This window comes from Bubalus bubalis, chromosome 20, assembly GCF_019923935.1.
Source record: "Bubalus bubalis isolate 160015118507 breed Murrah chromosome 20, NDDB_SH_1, whole genome shotgun sequence".
Classification (NCBI taxonomy): domain Eukaryota; kingdom Metazoa; phylum Chordata; class Mammalia; order Artiodactyla; family Bovidae; genus Bubalus; species Bubalus bubalis.
This window is the reverse complement of record NC_059176.1, coordinates 47,983,403-48,000,632: the sequence shown is the minus strand read 5'-3', so window position 1 is coordinate 48,000,632 and position 17,230 is coordinate 47,983,403. Positions and strand designations below refer to the sequence as shown.

The window sequence follows — 17,230 nt, the reverse complement described above, 5'->3', positions numbered from 1 at the left end:
CTGATACACTACCACCTCACACCCACTAGGATGCTGCTGCTGCTGCTGCTATCAAAAAAAAAAAAAAAAAAAATTCAAACAAAACCAGCAAATAGTAACAACAATGTGGAGAAACTGGAACCTTTGTACTCTGTTGGCAGGAATGCAAAATGCTGTAGCCACTGTGGAAAACAGTATGGGGGTCCCTCAAACCATTAAAAATGGGATTAGCATGTGATTCAGCAATCCCATTTCTGGGTATGCATCAGAAAGAATTCAAAGCAGGATCTCACAGAGGTGTTTGCATACCCATGCTCATAGTAGCATTATTCATAATAGCCAAGATGTAGAAGCAACCCAAGTGTCCATCAGTAGATGAATGGATAAACAAAATGTGGCATATATATACAATGAAGTGTTATTCAACCTTGAACAGGAAGGAAATCCTGTCACATGCTGCAATATGAATGAGCCTCAAGGGCATTATGCTAAATGAGCCAGTCACAAAAAGACAAGTATTATATGACTTCACTTATATAATGTACCTAGAGTGGTCAGAGTCATAGAGACAGAAGTAGAACAGTGGTTGCCAGAGGCTGGAGAATGAAGGAATAGAGTTGCTGTTTAACGGGTATGGAGTTTCAGTTTTATAAGATGAAAATGTTCAGGAGATTGGCTGCACCACAACGTGTGTATGTTCAACACTACTCAACTGCACACTTAAAAATGGTGACGATGATAAACTTTATGTTGTGCTTTTTTAATCATAATTAAAAAAATAAATAAACAGAAATACCAAGGGCTGGAGAGAGTGCAGAGTCTCCGGAACCTTGCTGGCAGGAATGTGAAACGGGATAACCACTTTGTACAGTAGTTTGGCAGTCTTTCACAAAGGTAAATACACACTTTCGTTTGATCCAAAAGTTCCGCTACGAGGTGTTTACACAAAAACTGAATGTGAATATTTTCACTCACAACTGCCCCAAGGTGGAAACCATCCAAGTGCTCACCAAGTGATGAATGGATAAACAAATTATAGTTTCTCCCTCCAGTGGAATACTACTCAGCCTCAGACAGAACCAAGTATTGATAACTGGGCTCCCCTGGTGGCTCAGTGGTAAAGAATCCGCCTGCCAACGCAGGGTACTCGGGTTCCATCCCTGAGTTGGGACCATCCCCTGGAGAAGGAAATGGCAATCCACTCCAGTATTCTTGCCTGAGAAATCCCATGGACAGAGGAGCCTGGTGGGCTACAGTCTGCGGGGTCACAAAAGACACACGGACACAACTCAGCAACTAAACAACAACTGATAACTGCAGTGTAGTGGGGCTGAATCATGTTCCTCCAAGAAGATCTGTTCAAGTCATAACCCCAAATACCTGTGAATGTGATTTATTTGGGAAGAGAATCTTTGCAGATGTAAACATGTTGCTGCTGCTGCTACATCGCTTCAGTCATGTCCGACTCTACGCGACACCAGAGACGGCAGCCCACCAGGCTCCCCCGTCCCTGGGATTCTCCAGGCAAGAACACTGGAGTGGGTTGCCATTTCCTTCTCCAATGCATGAAAGGAAAAGTGAAAGTGAAGTCGCTCAGTCGTGTCCGACTCTGTGCGACCCCATGGACTGCAGCCCACCAGGCTCCTCCGTCCATGGGATTTTCCAGACGAGAGTACTGGAGTGGGTTGCCATTGAGGTTATACTGGATTAGGGTGGTGTCTTTGTAAGAGAAGGAAGGGGGTATTCGAACACAGGCAAACAGGAAAGGTCATATAGAATAGAGGCCAAGAGTGCAGGGACAGCACTCAAGCCAAGGGACACCAAGGACTGGCGGCAGCCAAGAGACGCTCGGAAGAGACGAGGAGATAGATTCTTCCCTGGAGCCCCTAGAGAGTATAGCCTTATGGGCTTGACTTCAGACTTTCAGCCTCAGAACTGTGACAGAATCAATTTCTGTTGTTTAAAATGTAAGCCACCCAGTTGGTGGTATTTTGTTATGGCAGCTCTAAGAAACACATACATGCTACAATAGGGGTGAGTGAGTCTCAAATGCAATTTCTATGTCAACAAATTCTGCTTCTGATTCCATTTGGAGGACACTCTGGAAGAGGCAAAACTGCAGATAAGTGGCTCCAGAGGCAGGAGGTGGGGATGGAAACAGATTACAAAGGGATGTTAAGGGAACTTTTGCAGGATGATGAAACTGTTCTTAACTTGGATTGTGGTGGCAATTATACAATGTAAAACTGTGAATCATAGAGAGGTCAGGGCTTCCCTGGTGACTCAGTGGTAAAGAATCTGCCTGCCAATGCGGGAGACACGGGTTCAATTCCTGATCAGAGAAGATACCATGTGCCTCAGAGCAACTAAGCCCCTATGCCACAACCACTGAGCCCGTGCTCTAGAGCCAGAAAGCCGAAACTACTGAGCCCACACAAAGCATAAGCCCATGAGCTCCAGACACCATACGCCACGAGAGAAACCACTGCAATGAGAAGCCCATGCACTGCAACTAGAGACTAGTCCCCCCTTGCTACTTGTACTGTATATAAATTAAACCCTAAAACTGTTTGCTTAAAAAAATAATTTATGCTTCTGGTTCTCAGTTTGACAAGTCTCTTGGGAAGGGGCTACTATCAGCCCAATCAGGGAAAATGTGAGGACCAAAATACTAATAATAGTTAGAGATTACAACCCATCGGATAATATAAGAAATCACTAAACCATATAAATATGTAAAAATAAATAAATGTATAAATTGAAAGTGTGATGAGAATCCAGATAAATTACCTCCTCACAAAATACATATTAATTACAAAGAAGAGTAACTTTAGAGTGGAGAAGACTGACAAACACCTCCTGAATTAAGTGATAAAAGTGAACATCATGCAAATGAAAAATCCCCCACTTCACTGGATACAAAATTAAAATCAATTTTGGCTATTCCTGCCGAAGACGCATAATCTAAATCTAATCTTGAAGAAACATCAGACAAACCCCAATCGAGGGATATTCTGCAAAAGAACTGGCTTGCGACCTTCAGAAGCGGCAAGCTCACACAACTCAAAAATGATTTTTTTAATGTCATAAATAAAAGACAGAAAAATTGTCCAGAAGGGGCTAAAGACAATGTATGTGCTCTGAACTCTATCCTTTTGCTGTCAAGGACAGTAAAGGGACATTTAGGGGAAACCTGAATGGGGTCTCAGGATCAAATATTAATAATGTGTCCACAGCCATACCACCCTGAAGGTGCCCAAGCTTGTCAAATGGTAGTAACACATCACTGTTAATTTCCTGATTTCACGGCTCTATTCAGCTCATGTAGAACAATAGCCTTGCTGGTGGGAAACATACACGGTCAAGTATTTGGGGCTGACAGGGCATGAGACCAGCAACTTATTCTCAAGGGGGAAAATATAGCTATTTTTACTGTACTCCCAACTTTTCTGTAAGTTTGCAATTGCTTCAAAGTTTAGAAATTACTCAGAGAAAGAATTCTGGGGAGCCCAGGGCCTGTCACTTTATCTCATCCAATATACCAGGGGAGGGACACTACGGTTCGTTCTGTATTCCTCCAAGGCTGATAGGAAAGTACCACAAAATTGGAATCTCAAACCCAGTACCCCTTAGCGATGGCCTATTTTCTGAAGCATGAACTCCAGCATAAAGTAGAGATCTAATTTATTTGGACACTGAATGACCCAATAGGCCAAGATGTAAGATAGCTTGACTGCTAGAAGTGGCTTTCTAACGCAGGCAGTATTAAGGTGAGATTCCAAAGTCTTTATACTAAAGACAAGATTCCAGTGTACTAAGGCACAAACTGATTCACAGAGTACTTTTTCCACCTTATACTTAAGAGTTTCTATCAGTACTCTCAAATGGAAGCCTCCGTTTAAATAATATTACTTCTGCTTTATGGGACATCATCAAACAAGTGAACCAGATTTCACCACAGAGAAAGAAGACAGTACTTTTAAAATGCAGAGGCACCTAAATGAATACAGTTATACTTCATTTTAAAGTTTATATCTCAGATTTAACACTTAATCTTAAATTGTGTTAACGAAAACGTCAGGCTCCTAATTTTTCAGAGACTGCTGCTGCTAAGTTGCTTCAGTCGTGTCTGACTCTGTGCGACCCCATAGACGGCAGCCCACCAGGCTCCCCCATCCCTGGGATTCTCCAGGCAAGAACACTGGAGTGGGTTGCCATTTCCTTCTCCAATGCATGAAAGTGAAAAGTGAAAGTGAAGTCGCTCAGTCATGTCCAACTCTTAGCGACCCCATGGACTGTAGCCTACCAGGCTCCTCCGTCCATGGGATTCTCCAGGCAAGAGTACTGGAGTGGGTTGCCATTACCTTCTCGATACCTAAATCTAATTCAGATTTCAACAACAATATCATATACCATTGTCTAAATCACTGATTCCACATTGTTTTGAATAAGGCTTTCAATAATATGAATGATTAAAGCACTCTATGATGCTACTCCTCTAAACAAAATATTGACCACTTATCTGTGCCATAGATTTGTCCTGTCCAATACGGTGGAAGCCAGCCACATGAAGGTGGTGAAACATAATTGGTACAAATTAAGATGTGCTTTAAGTGCAAAATACATATGAGATTTCAAAGACTTCATTTAAAAAAATAAGATGATGAAATATCTCATTAATTTTTTAATACTGATTATATGTTGAAATATTATTCTGGATAGACTGGGTCAAATAATTATTGAAATTATTTAAGCAATATTAAAATTAATTACACTGATTTCTTTCTCTTTAACATGGTTTAAATGAAGCAATGTTTAAATGATGCATGTAGCTCACAGTGTATTTCCACTGCTACATTAGACCATTTGTGAAACAAATAACAATGGATTTCCCAGAACGCTACTGAACTTTATCCTTTCATATCTAATCTTTTCAAGGAAAATTTTTGCCTCTTTTACACTCCACTCAGTTCAAAGAAAGTATAGTAAGTATTGGGAATTCCCTGGTGGCCCAGTAGTTAGGACTCTGCTTTCACTGCTGAGGGCCTGGGTTCGATCCCTGGCCAGGGAGCTGAGATCTCACGAGGCATGAAGGAAGCAAGCATCTCGGGTACCTGGAACTCTGGGGCACTGCTCCGCAGCTGGCTCACGTTGGGCAAGGATCCTCCGTGGTACTGTGTAAGGCGCAGCTGCTGAAGCTTCTGAAACTGAACCTGGTGACAGAGAGAGTTCAAAGCTGTTGAGACACGACAGCAAAGAGCTGAAAGAAGCATCAAAGTACAGTGTTATGCAGCAACATGGTTCAAGAGTGAAAGTCTTGGTTTCAATTTCTTCTCTACTTAAAACCTTCCAGTTTCCGGGGTTTTCTGGGTTTTGATTCGTCTATTTTAGGGAAAGAATTTATCCATGTTCTAAATGTCCCAGGCATGACTCAAAGACCTTCTTGCAGTCTTTGAGTGCATATGTGTGTGGGGGGCGGGGGGCGGCGGGGAAGGCGGCACATGCAAGCACAATCTTTAACAGCAATAAATTTCTTAAAAAAAAAAATAAGCCACTGCCCGTGATTCTAACATACGATCTTCCCTTCTCCATGCTCTTTTCCAGTCTCCATTTACTTTTAAGTGTAATAACTGCACTGGGACTTCCCTGGTGGTCCAGTGGTTAAGGATCCTCCTCCCAGTGCAGGGGACATGGGTTCGATCTCTGGTTGGGAAACTAAGATCCCACATACTGCAGGGCAACTGAGCCCACGCTATAACTAGAAAAAGCCTGCATGCCCCAACAAAGACCCAGCACAGCCAAAATTAAAAAAAAAAAAAAAAACCTGCACAGTGGTGATCACAATATAGGCACAAGTCTGCAAGCTTACATCACAACTCTTTTTTCTATGATATCATATAAGCATTTTAAATGGCTACATAACATTTCTTCTTCAGCATTACTGACTTAGAATACATTTCAAAGAGTGATTGCTAAGTCTTGGGTTTGGGCTTTTAGATGGCTCTCAATACACACTGCCAAAATGTTTCCCCAGAGGGTATCGCAATGTATATGTGAGGAAACTGGCCAAAAACTCACTAACACGGGATATTATCCTTAATTAGGGGAAAGAAGGAGACCAATTCAACAGGTATAACATGGTGTCCCACTGTTTTAATATGCTTTTCTTCTGTAAGTTCTTTCTTGCTTCATTTTTCAAAAGGCAGTAAACTGGTTACGGTCCTTGTAAATCCCAGAGTGGTCCAGTTTGATCTTTGAGAGTTCTGTTTCTAAAACAATAAATTACCTCTGTGGTTATATAACCCTTGGCACTTGTAATTCATGTAGGGAAGAAGGGGGTAGCTGGGAACCCTGAGGCAGAGTTTTGCCCTTTCATTACTTTGTCTTTGCCTAATAATCATAAAAAGTGCCAGCTATGAGCCCTGAAGATGAGCCAGATGCTGTCCTCAGATGCTGTGCCCACTTTATCCCTCACCCTCTCAACAACCACCAAGGGAGACCAAGTGCTCCTGCTTTTACAGCCCTGGAAACCCAGACTTAGGGAAGGTCAGAGACCTGCCCAAGGTCGCACCATTGGAGGGGCCTGAGCTACGGCAAACTCAAAACCCACATTCTTCTTTCTGCCATGTTCCTCTTCTTTGATCCATTTCTTCCTCAGTGATCACACTATTCACAAGCTCAGGGAAAAGTGACCAAAAGCTCCACTGAGCCTATGGCATGCTCTGGTTTTTTGTTTTTACATTTATTATGAAAATTTTCAAATACATACAAAATAGAGATGAGTATAATGAAACCCCATCTCTTCATCTTCCAGCTCCAACAACGATCAGCTTACATCCAACCTTGATTCATCTTTATCTCCATCTTCACCCATTACACTCCACTGAAAGCCAGACAGCCTAGCATTCCATATTTCAATAGGTATCTCCAAACATAAGGGCTTGTATCTGTCTGGAGGTTATAAAGGCATATCATATAAAACCCTTTGGCAGCCTTAGCTTCCTTATATCCACAGTGCTTGATTTTTCATAAACATGGCACAGGGAAACGGTAATAATCTATTAATCAAAACCCAAATCTGAGAGTTAAATACTAGTGGGAGGCCATGGTGAGCTTTTCCCATCTATCAGCTAAGTTATCAGTATAAAGTCTCAGCTTTTGATTTTAACATTCTCAACAGGAAACATTAGACTCTCTGTCCTTGAGATTCTCTAGACAAAATTCTCAGCCCCCTTGATCTAAAGCTTTTGATTCCTTCTTCCATCAACCCATCCACTTACTCACTTACATAAAAATGGTAAACTGTGTGTTGGGTACAGTGCCAGGCACCAGCCTACTAAGATGAACATGTGCCAAAGTCTCTACCTTCAGGGAGTTCTCACAAAGGCTTAAACTCTTACCCAAAAGCTTTGACACTTCAACCAAGCTGAGTTCTGGATCTAGCTAGAGATCTGCCTTCAGCTGAACTGGAGGCCCTCCCCACACTTCCCGTATCTGCTGGCTCTACCAAAATACCCATTTCTAGAGTTTTCAGAGAGGGCTGGCTGCACCACAGTAAAAAAGAGCACTGGATTTGGAATGGCAAGACCTGACTTCGTAACCTGGCATTCCCATGTGGTTGCACAAATCACTTTACTGCCTACTTCACAAAGATGATGGAAGGATTAAGTCAGAGAACAGATGTGACAGTGGTGTGTAAAGGTCTGGGACAACTGCTCAAAACATCATTAGTGCTGAGATCTTCAGCTGTCTCCTAAACTACTGAGTAATTCTGATGCCCTCCTCTTTTGAAATTGAGAACCAGTGAGCTAGAAAGAACCTTAGAGATGGTTTCCAATACCATCATGCTTACTGATAAGGAAAATGAGGACCAAAGAATGAGTGGCCTGAGACAGAGGTCTTGGATCATCAGGCTATAGGCCATGGTTAGCCTAGAGAGTTCTGTTCGACCCACATGGTACTGACCCACTTGTTTTAAATTTTAAAACATTGCAAGAAGGCACAAAAATCTGTATTTCCATCTTCTCTTGATTGAAAGATTTGACAAACACTGAACCCATATTCTTACATGGCAACAAGGCATGCAGCTGCGAGATGTGGCATGGAGTTTAAACAGGGCTTGGGTTCTCCAGTTTCCCCAAGTCCTCACTGTACCCTGTTATCCTCCACTACGGCCTGAGATCAGTGACCATTTACCACCTCATTCCTGATCCCTCACCTCACCTGGTACCTTGAGTTAGCAACTTTTAGCCTATAGGCATAACACTTTTTTCTTTCAATTTTTTTAAAAGTCTAAAAAATTTTTATTTTATATTGGACTATAGTTGATTTACAATGTTGTGCTTGATTCAGATGTACAGCAAAGTGATTTATAAATATATATATATATATTCTTTTTAAATTCTCTTCCCATTTAGGATATTACAGAATATTGAACAGAGTTCCCTGTGCTGTAAAGTCGAGGTTGGTTGTCTTTTTTTTTTTTTGTCTCATACGTTAGTGGAATTTCCTCCAATGTCTATAAAAATGAGATGTAAGTCTCACCAATTCTTTTTTGAAAAAGTCTTATCAAGAGTCAACATAATTCCCCCCAAACATCCCAACAGGCCTCTTCACAGAAACTGACATGACAATTCTAAAATTTATGGATGAGTGAATGAGCTAGAGTAGCCAAAGCAATTTTTAAGAACAGTAAAGATAGAAGCCTTAAGTTACCTCGTTTTGAGACCGATTATAAAGCTATCATAATCCAGTGTGCTACTGTTCAAAAGAAAGATGAACAGATCAACAGCAACAGGAGAGAGTCCAAAACCAGACCCGCACACATATGGCCAACTGACCTTGACCAAAGTGCCACAGCAGTCCAGGGCAGAGCTGTTCTCAGCAAATGCCGCTAGGACCCCTGGATATCTCAGTGGGGCAGAAAAGCAGTTGAGCATATAGACATTCAGTGTGACAACCATAATCAAACCCTAGAACTGGCCATGCAAGCTTCCACAAAAGGAGGAACACTGTAGACCCACAGTCCATAGGGTTACTGTGAGAACTACATGAGACAATGAATGGAAAGTGATCAGCACAATGCCTGGCAAAGCGATAACACTCCATAGTCAAACCACATCTAATCTTTATCCTCTCCTTTCTCTGTTCCTCTCCCAGAGGCCTCACTATACCATATCTATTGCCTGTTTTAATACAAAAGTGAAGTGCATGCATGCCCAGTCATGTCTGACTTTCTGCGACCCCAAGGACTTCAGCCCACCAGGCTCCTCTGACTATGGAATTTTCCAGGCAAGAATACTAAAGCAGGTTGCCACTTCCTACTCCAGGGGATCTTCCTGAGCCAGGGCCTAAGCCCACATCACTTGCACCTCCTGCACTGGAAGGCAGACTCTTTACCATGCACCACTTGGGAAGCCCAGGAAAGTGATAGTTCCTCCCAAATAGTCAAGCAAAATTAACATTCCAGGTTGATGTGGCATTTATCCTGTGGCTTCTCAACACTACCAGTTGTCCTTCAAAGCCAGACTTCTTAAACAGGTTCCCAACCCTTTCCCTGCTTCCTTCATTCAAGCCCTCAATGCCTTGCAAGCTCCCTTCCACCCAGTATGCTGCGGATGTGGTGGCTCTCAGCAAGGTCACCAACAACCTCCAAATGACTAGACCAGAGGCTGGGTCTTTATCACATCAGACTAGCCAGCAGCACCCAAGCTCGGCTGGTCCGCCTTCCCTTCTCTGAACCGTAATCTTCCTGCTTTTTTTTCCCTACCTCTCTGTCTACTCTTCAGTCATCTTTGTGGGCTCATCCTTCTCTGCTGTCGTTCAGTCTTGTCTGACTTTGTGACCCCATGGACTACAGCGTGCCAGGCTTTCCTGTCTTTCACCATCTCCCAGAGTCTACTCACACTCATGTCCATTGAGTCAATGATGCCAGCCAACCATCTCATCCTCTGTCGCCCCTTCTCCTCCCTTCCTCCTTTACCTCTCCTTTAAATAGTGCAGCTCCGTGGACATCTCCTAGGCCCTTTGCATGTTTCATTCTGCAGCAGAGGTTACAAACTCAAGAGCGTAGGGGTGCCAAGTATGGAAGGCAAATAAGAGAAGCAGGCTAGAATCACTCGTGAGGAAACCACAGGGAGTGAGGAGGTCTGTGGCAGAATGAAGGACATGTCCACGCCTTGTCTAAGGAGGGCAGCTACCATTCAGCAGTCACGCAGAAATGGACAGTAAGTGTTGTTAGATAATCTCATTTTTCAAAAGAAGCCAGAGTCCAGATTTTAATGTAAAAATCTCAATATTCACTGTTGGCCCTAATTAAAAAAAAAAACAAAAACATTTGGGGCCTCCCACCAAAGAAATTAAAAAAAAAAAAATCACACAGCCAAATTACAATTCAGGCCACCAATCTGTAAGATCTGTTCTAGAAATTCTTCCTAGGCAGCAGAATCTATTCCTGCTGCTACCAACCAAAGAGAGCCCCCCAGTTAAGACTTCCTTTTTGAGCTCCAGAAGCGCACAGACAACCGTCTGCTGAACCATCTCTACTTAAGTACCTCACGCGCACCTCAAACTCAGCATCTCCTGACACCGAGTCTGCTCCCAACTTGCTCCTACCAGCACTCCCTCTCTTAACAGAAGTGAAGTGAAAGTGTTAGTTGCGACTCTTTGTGACCTCAAAGACTGTAGCCTGCCAGGCTCCTCAGTCCATGGAATTCTCCAGGCAAGGATAATGGAGTGGATAGATATTCCCTTCTCCAGGGGGATCTTCCTGACCCAGGGATCGAACCCAGGTCTCCTGCATTGCATGCGAACTCTTTACCACCTTAGCCACCAGGGAAGCCCCTCTCAACAGAGGACACCCTGAAATGGCTCAGCTCTGAAAGCTGGAGATCATTCTTGAGTCCTCCCTCTCCCTTGGCTCCCTGGTCCATTCACCATTCTGGTCCTTTCTGCCTCCTAAGTATCAACCTGTTCACCTCTCTGCATCCTTTTCACTGCCACCATCACAACTCCTAGACTCTAAACCATTTCCCTGTGACCTCCTCCTCTGATCTATCCTACATTCGGGAGTTACAGTCATTCTTTTAAAACGTAAATCTCTCCTGGTTCAACCCCTTCAATGTCTTTCCATTGTCCTTGGGATCAAGTCCCAAATCCCCAAGAATGCTTCGTCTCAAATTACCCTCTTCATTCCTTTGCTGCACCTCTGTCCCTGTGCCTAAAACATTCTGCCTCCTTCAACATGCAAGTACCCTTGCCCACTCCCATTAATTCTTTATGACACTGGAAGAGGTGAGGACTCTCTACCATACCCTCCCAGCTGTTCCCCTTTCATAATATTCATCAAAATGTGCCCTTACTTGTCAAATGAATGTCTTCCCCATTAATCTTTGTCTTCCATAGCATCCCTACAATCTATTGGGAGACACTACCGTACTACTGTCTGGAGAAGGAAATGGCAACCCACTCCAGTATTCTTGCCTGGAGAATTTCACGGACAGAGGAGCCTGGAGGGCTACACTCCACGGGGTTGCAGAGAGTAGGACATGACTGAGCGACTTCACATGCACGCACTGTACTACTGGATCCCCAGGGTCCCTCCCACCCTACGCCCCCTCCCCCCACCACACACACACACTAGAGACTCAAAAGGTGTTTGCTAAACAAATTAATAAGATCTCTGAAGTGAGGCACCACATCTTCACCTCCCCCCACCTTTCACTCCACCCCAGCATCTCCCCACTGGGCACTCAAGTACCGACAAATTAATGAATGAACAAAGGAACAGCCTCTTTCCAGGCCTATCTGCCTCCATTTTCTTCCTTCTCTTTACCATCATCACTGAACTGATCCTCCTAGCATTCTCTTCTCAAAAATTATCCATTGCTTCCTGATAAGGCTGAACCCCTAAAGCTAGAGTGGAAAATTCTCCATAATCTAATCTATCCCACCAACTAAACAAACAGGATTTAGCTCCAACTCTGATTATAAGGAGAAAGACTTGAAGCCCAGCACAGCCTCAGGAAGGAAAGAGTACCTAGGTTGATTAGCAATGTCTGTTCCATCCATAAGCATGACTGCCATGGGCTGGTGATGGAAAATCAGTATATGTGTCATCAGGTTATCGATAATCTACTGAACAGGATAGATTCTTTTCCATCTGAGATCTTTGGACCCTTGGAGTTTTGGACATATGCTCGGGGAATCAAAGAATTCTCTATGAAAAGTACTTCAGCGTTGTCATTTCATTATGAAAGTTATTCCTAAAAATGTAAATAAGCAAAAATTACTAGGCAAATTCAGAGTTATCATTTGCCTTTGTGTTTATGAACATAGCGGAGCCAAGTAGCATTCATGATTTTACTTGCAATTGGTAGACAGTAGACAAGAACATAGGCAGAATTAACATGTAAATAATGTCCTGTACAAGGTGAAGGGCAAAATGACATCATAATTTTATAGTAATTAGAACAGAGAAAAGTGGTGGCTGAATTGAATTATCATATAAGGCACAGTTGGTCAAGCTTGCTAAACTCCGGATAATCTGAACTATAGGGTTTAACATGAGATTCACACTGAAAGCCTCAATTCAGTTCAGCAAAACAGCATTTATCACATTTACTTAATTCCATTTGAACTCACTGCATTTGTAACTTTGAATTTATTGGTACCTATGTTTTAGCTAATGGTTATATCACAGTTATAGCAAAGAATTTTACGTACAAGTTTACGTTTGAACATTTTTAGTAACATAATCAGACTCATTTCAGTGAACACAGGACTTGTGAAAATTAACTGCCTTTGAAAGAGTCTGTACATTACTCACGGCCTCGTTTGTCTGAGACCCTTTAAACAGGATTCATGAATTGGGTGAGCAAGCAGATCAACTCTAGATATACATACAGAATGCATGTATCTGTGCACATAAAATTTATGTATTTAAACAACACAGGCCCCAGCATTAATTCTCAACCTTCACCCTGTCATGTTCCTCAATGTGATGGGCTTGACATGCTCATCCCGGGACACAACCAAGGTCACAAATGGACACCAGGCAGGTCATAAATGAGTGAAGCCAGCCAGGACACAAGGGGGAAAAAAAAATTCTTGAAATCCTGTCTTTTTTATCTGCATATATTTCTTCTCATGATGATAGAAAAGTAAGCACAAGAAATATTTGTTTCTCCTTAACTAAAAAAAAAAAAAAAAAAACCCACATCAAAAATATGATAAATGGCAAGTAACACCTAGGCTCAGCAGTGGGGGATCAGGAGGGGGGATCATGACAGGGTGTGGTGTGAACTGTGGCCAGCCAGAGAAGGCGTGCGCAGCCACCACCCAGCTCCAGCCAGCGGCTGTCACATGGGAATCAGGAGTGTTATCAGGTCTCCCAATTTTAAATGTAAAGAAATGTCGGTTTTACATTTAAAATCTCTTAACTTTGATTTCTACGAAAACCCTCCCAATTCTGGCAACAGATACCCAAACACTGCTGGCCAGAAACGGACGCGTCTGCAGCTCGGGGAGCCAGGGACCACCAGTCTGCGACTCGGCTCTCCTCCGGGTTGCCCCGCATCCCGGCCCCGCCCCTGCATACCCTCCCCCATCCTCCTGATGGTCCTTCAAGGTCAGCACTCAGGATCCTCAAGGCCTGTCCCCGCTCACGCTGACCCTCCTTACCCGCAGCCCTGCGCGGACACTCCTGCTGGTTCTCCATCCTCCACTGCCTCCCTCGACAGTTACCTAACCTCGCTGGGTGTTGGTCGCGCGGCCCGCGCCTTACTAGGTTCCCCTGGACCCTCCTCGGGTCACCCGCAACGCTGTGCACCTTCCCAGTTCGTATGATACACCGGGGCCGAACTCGGTAAACCTGACGGATACAGCACCTCCACTGAGAGAGAGGAGCGAAGCCCCTACTCGATAAGAAGTCACCGCTTGATACCCAGACGGACCCCAAAGCAGGCCAGGGCCGTCCCCGGATGCACGGGTGCGCGGAGTTCTCCCGAGGGAGCGGGTGGGTGCCCCGGGCCCGCCCCGCCGGGCAGTCCCGGAGGACTCGCGGGCGGTGGATGTTCGGAGCAGCGAGAAGTCGCACCTCCCGCCTCCAAGCTGTTTGTGATTTCCTCCCGGGGCTCCCGGTCACCCTCCCCCTTAGGCCTCCCTCACCCGGCGGCCCGCCTTCCCGGGCTCGGCCCCTTCCCATCTCCCCGCACAGCCGGCCCCCGCGACCCTCCCACCTCCGCTGCGACCGCAGACGGTCAGCGGGTGTCGGAAGGCGGGCCCGCGCAGAGGCCGCGCGGGGGGGGGCGCCGGCCCCGCTCCCGGACTCCTCCCGGCCCGCTCCCGGGCCCCGCGCCCGGCCCCGCCGGCGCCTCGGCCCCGCGACCTCTCCCCGCGCCGCGGCCGCCCCCGCCCGCGCGACCCGGGCCCTCACCCGCGACAGGGTGAGGTCGGTCATGAGCTGCTCGAAGGCCCGCGTCTCCTCGGCCTGCCGCTGCGTGTGCAGCGCGATCTTCTCACTGAACTTCCGCGGGTTGGCGCTGCCGGAGCCCGGCGAGGCGGCCATGGCGCGGGCCCGGCGCCGGCAGGAGGCAGGAGACGGCGGGCGCGGGCCCTGCCTCGGCCCACCCGTCCGTCCGCAGGCCAGCCCCGGCCGCCGCCCGAAGCCCGTCCTCCGGCGCGACCCGGCAGAGGAGCCGCCGCGGCCCCACCGCCAGCGAGCGGCCGGGAGCGCGCCGAGGTCCGCCCCCGCGCGCCCGGCCCCGCCCTCGGCGCGGCCCGCCCGCCGCCCGGCCCCGACCCTGCCCCGCGCCCGCCGCCGGAGGGCTTTCCCCGGCGTCCCACGCCCGGCTCGCGACCCGCCGCGCGGACCCCGCGAGGAAAGCCCCGGCTCGCGCGGCAGAGTGGGCCAGACTTGAGGGAGCAGCTAGGGTACCATTTTACTGAAGCGCTCCCTGGTAGGGCTCGCCTGGCCTTCGGATTGACGTTACAGTTTTCAAAGAGTTTGAACACCTTGCTCGCCCTCCCCAGTCAGGCCGAATTCCTTCAGTGGGGGCGAAAACGGGCGACCTACGCTCGAGCAATCCTCTCCCTCGGTTCCCACCCTGTGGGGCCTAACAGCTGCCCTCCGTCCTCCGCCTCCCAGCCCGCTTCCTCCCTCGAGCTGTGTCGCTGACGGTCCGCTCGGGCCCACCCAAGAAAACAGTTACTAAATCTGGATCTCAGTTTCTAAAACCATCTCCCGAGTTTGCACGAACTTGAGACACCGTCCCCCCCGCCCGGGGGTCCCCCTCTTCGCTCCTCAGCCCCGGCCCCTTCTCCAGGCTCTTTATGAGCGTCCGTGGCCTCTTTCAGACTCCAGCTCCAGCCTAGTCTGTCAGCCTCATTGGTTTTCTCCCTCTCCTGCAGCCCCCGAAGTTCCTCTCCGTAGAGATGTTGATGTGTGTAAAGAGTCCTGGACGCCTCTGAGAGTGTGTCTCTGCCTTTTGTAAACTGGTAATTATGCAGCAGCAGCGGCAGCGACTATCAGGGACACGCAGAAGATTGCAGAAAATGATGTTAGCGCCACCCACGCCCTCCCCTATCAAGGTTAAATGTATCAAAACATTTTGCTTCATTTACTTGGTATTTATTAAAGAAATAGAAAATCAGGCAGAACTAAAACCCCACCCTTATTCTTTCTCCCTCCTCCCTAGAGGTGGTCACTGGGCTCAAGTTAGTACGTGTCATTCTCATTAATGTTTTTACACTTTTATTATATACGACATATGGATCCACCAACTGCATATGGAATACCAAATTTTATTTTTTTAATTTTGCAAAAAAGCTACATCATGCTAAATAAACTTTGGCAGCTTTTTTTCATTTACCATTGCTTTTGAAATTCGTTTGTGTTGATTCATTTAATTCCTGTGTAGTATTTCACTCTACTTTTCATGTGTCTCATAGATTGTTTTTTAGAAAATTTAATGAGAATGTATCTCTATTAGCTAGAGGCTAGTTTGATTCACTCATTATAATTGGATTTATTTCTTCTGTCTTATTTTGTACTGTTTATCATGCTTTTACTTTATATTTTCTGCTTTCTTGTTACATTGTCTGGTTTCAGTTTCAAAGAACAGAATTCATCCTAGGTAAAGTACAGAAGAGTTTACTATAGGGTATAAAATGGCTTAAGGACTTGTGTGGCCGCCTGAGGAAGCAGACTCTGGGTTGAAAGTTCAGAAGTGACCTGGAGACACATGCTACAGAACCAGGCCAACAAAAGAGCCACAGCTTCTTCTAAAGTCTGGAAGCCACCTACTGAATTGGAGGGTTGTCACTACACTGGCCACCTCCTGGATCCTGAAGCCACCATAGAAAAATACAACAGTACTCACCAATAGAGACAGCACATGTAAAGGCTCAGCTTCGCTTCCACCTCACAAATCTAATCAACAAAATTAGACTGGAAGTGCCAAAACTGCATCCAGAATCCTAGCTGCAATAACATCTAGGAAATGTAGTTATAGCCTTTCAGCTTCTGAGATATAGGAAGGTGCCGTAGCACACTGGAATGGGTGTTGAGCTAAATCCTCGATTTTCATCCACCAATTCACCAATGCAGGGCTCTATCGTGTCTGGGTTATGTTGCATTAAATGACTGTTGCTGTTGTTGTTTTAACTTCTGTTTTTATTTACGGTCTTTGTTGCTGTGTGCGGGCTTCTCATGGCACTGGCTTTTCTTGTTGTGGAACTTGGCCTCTAGGCGTGGGAGCCCAGTAGTTGCAGAGCAAGGGCTTAGTTGCCCCGAGGCCTGTGAAATCTTCCCAGATCAGGGATCTAACCAGTGTTCCCTGCATTGACATGTGGATTCATAACCACTGGATCACCAGGGAAACCCTGAATGACTCTTTTTTTATTTCCATTTTTCCCTTATCTAATTTGGAAAATAGTCATTCTACTTCTATTCTTATTATGGTTAATCTAATCACTTTCCATTTAATGTTTTAATCAAATAAATACATGTGAATTTTTTAACAATAGCTTTACAAGACACACAATTTTCCCAAGTAAGTCCCAGTTCCCACGGTAAATAAGTTTTTCCTGCTGTTTTGTGATTATTTTTTCAGTTTTAGATGTTAACTATTCATTTTCTACTATGGGGAAGAATGCTTTGGCTCCTTTGTGCCCCCAACACAAATATGATTTTCCCTGCTCTCATTCTTTCAATGTAGTTATTAATATATGATAATTTTTGTTAAGTCAATAT

At 45.5% G+C, this 17,230-nt stretch overlaps 1 protein-coding gene across 8 annotated transcripts in view; it reads right to left on the bottom strand.

Annotated features, from left to right (window-relative positions):
• The window catches only part of CRTC3 (CREB regulated transcription coactivator 3), a 97,498-nt gene extending 82,789 nt beyond the window's left edge, over nt 1–14,709 (bottom strand). For 4 of the 8 annotated variants that reach the window (XM_025271743.3, XM_025271747.2, XM_025271748.2 and 1 more), the window contains exons 1-2: nt 14,414–14,709; nt 5,094–5,192 (exon numbers count right to left, since the gene is read on the bottom strand). In XM_025271743.3, coding sequence (XP_025127528.1) covers nt 5,094–5,192; nt 14,414–14,545 — 231 coding nt within the window. In that variant the 5' untranslated portion in view covers nt 14,546–14,709. The remainder of the gene's footprint in view (nt 1–5,093; nt 5,193–14,413) is intronic. The other 4 variants (XM_025271742.3, XM_025271744.3, XM_025271745.3 and 1 more) reach the window with 1 other exon arrangement.
• Between the last annotated feature and the right edge of the window lie 2,521 nt (nt 14,710–17,230).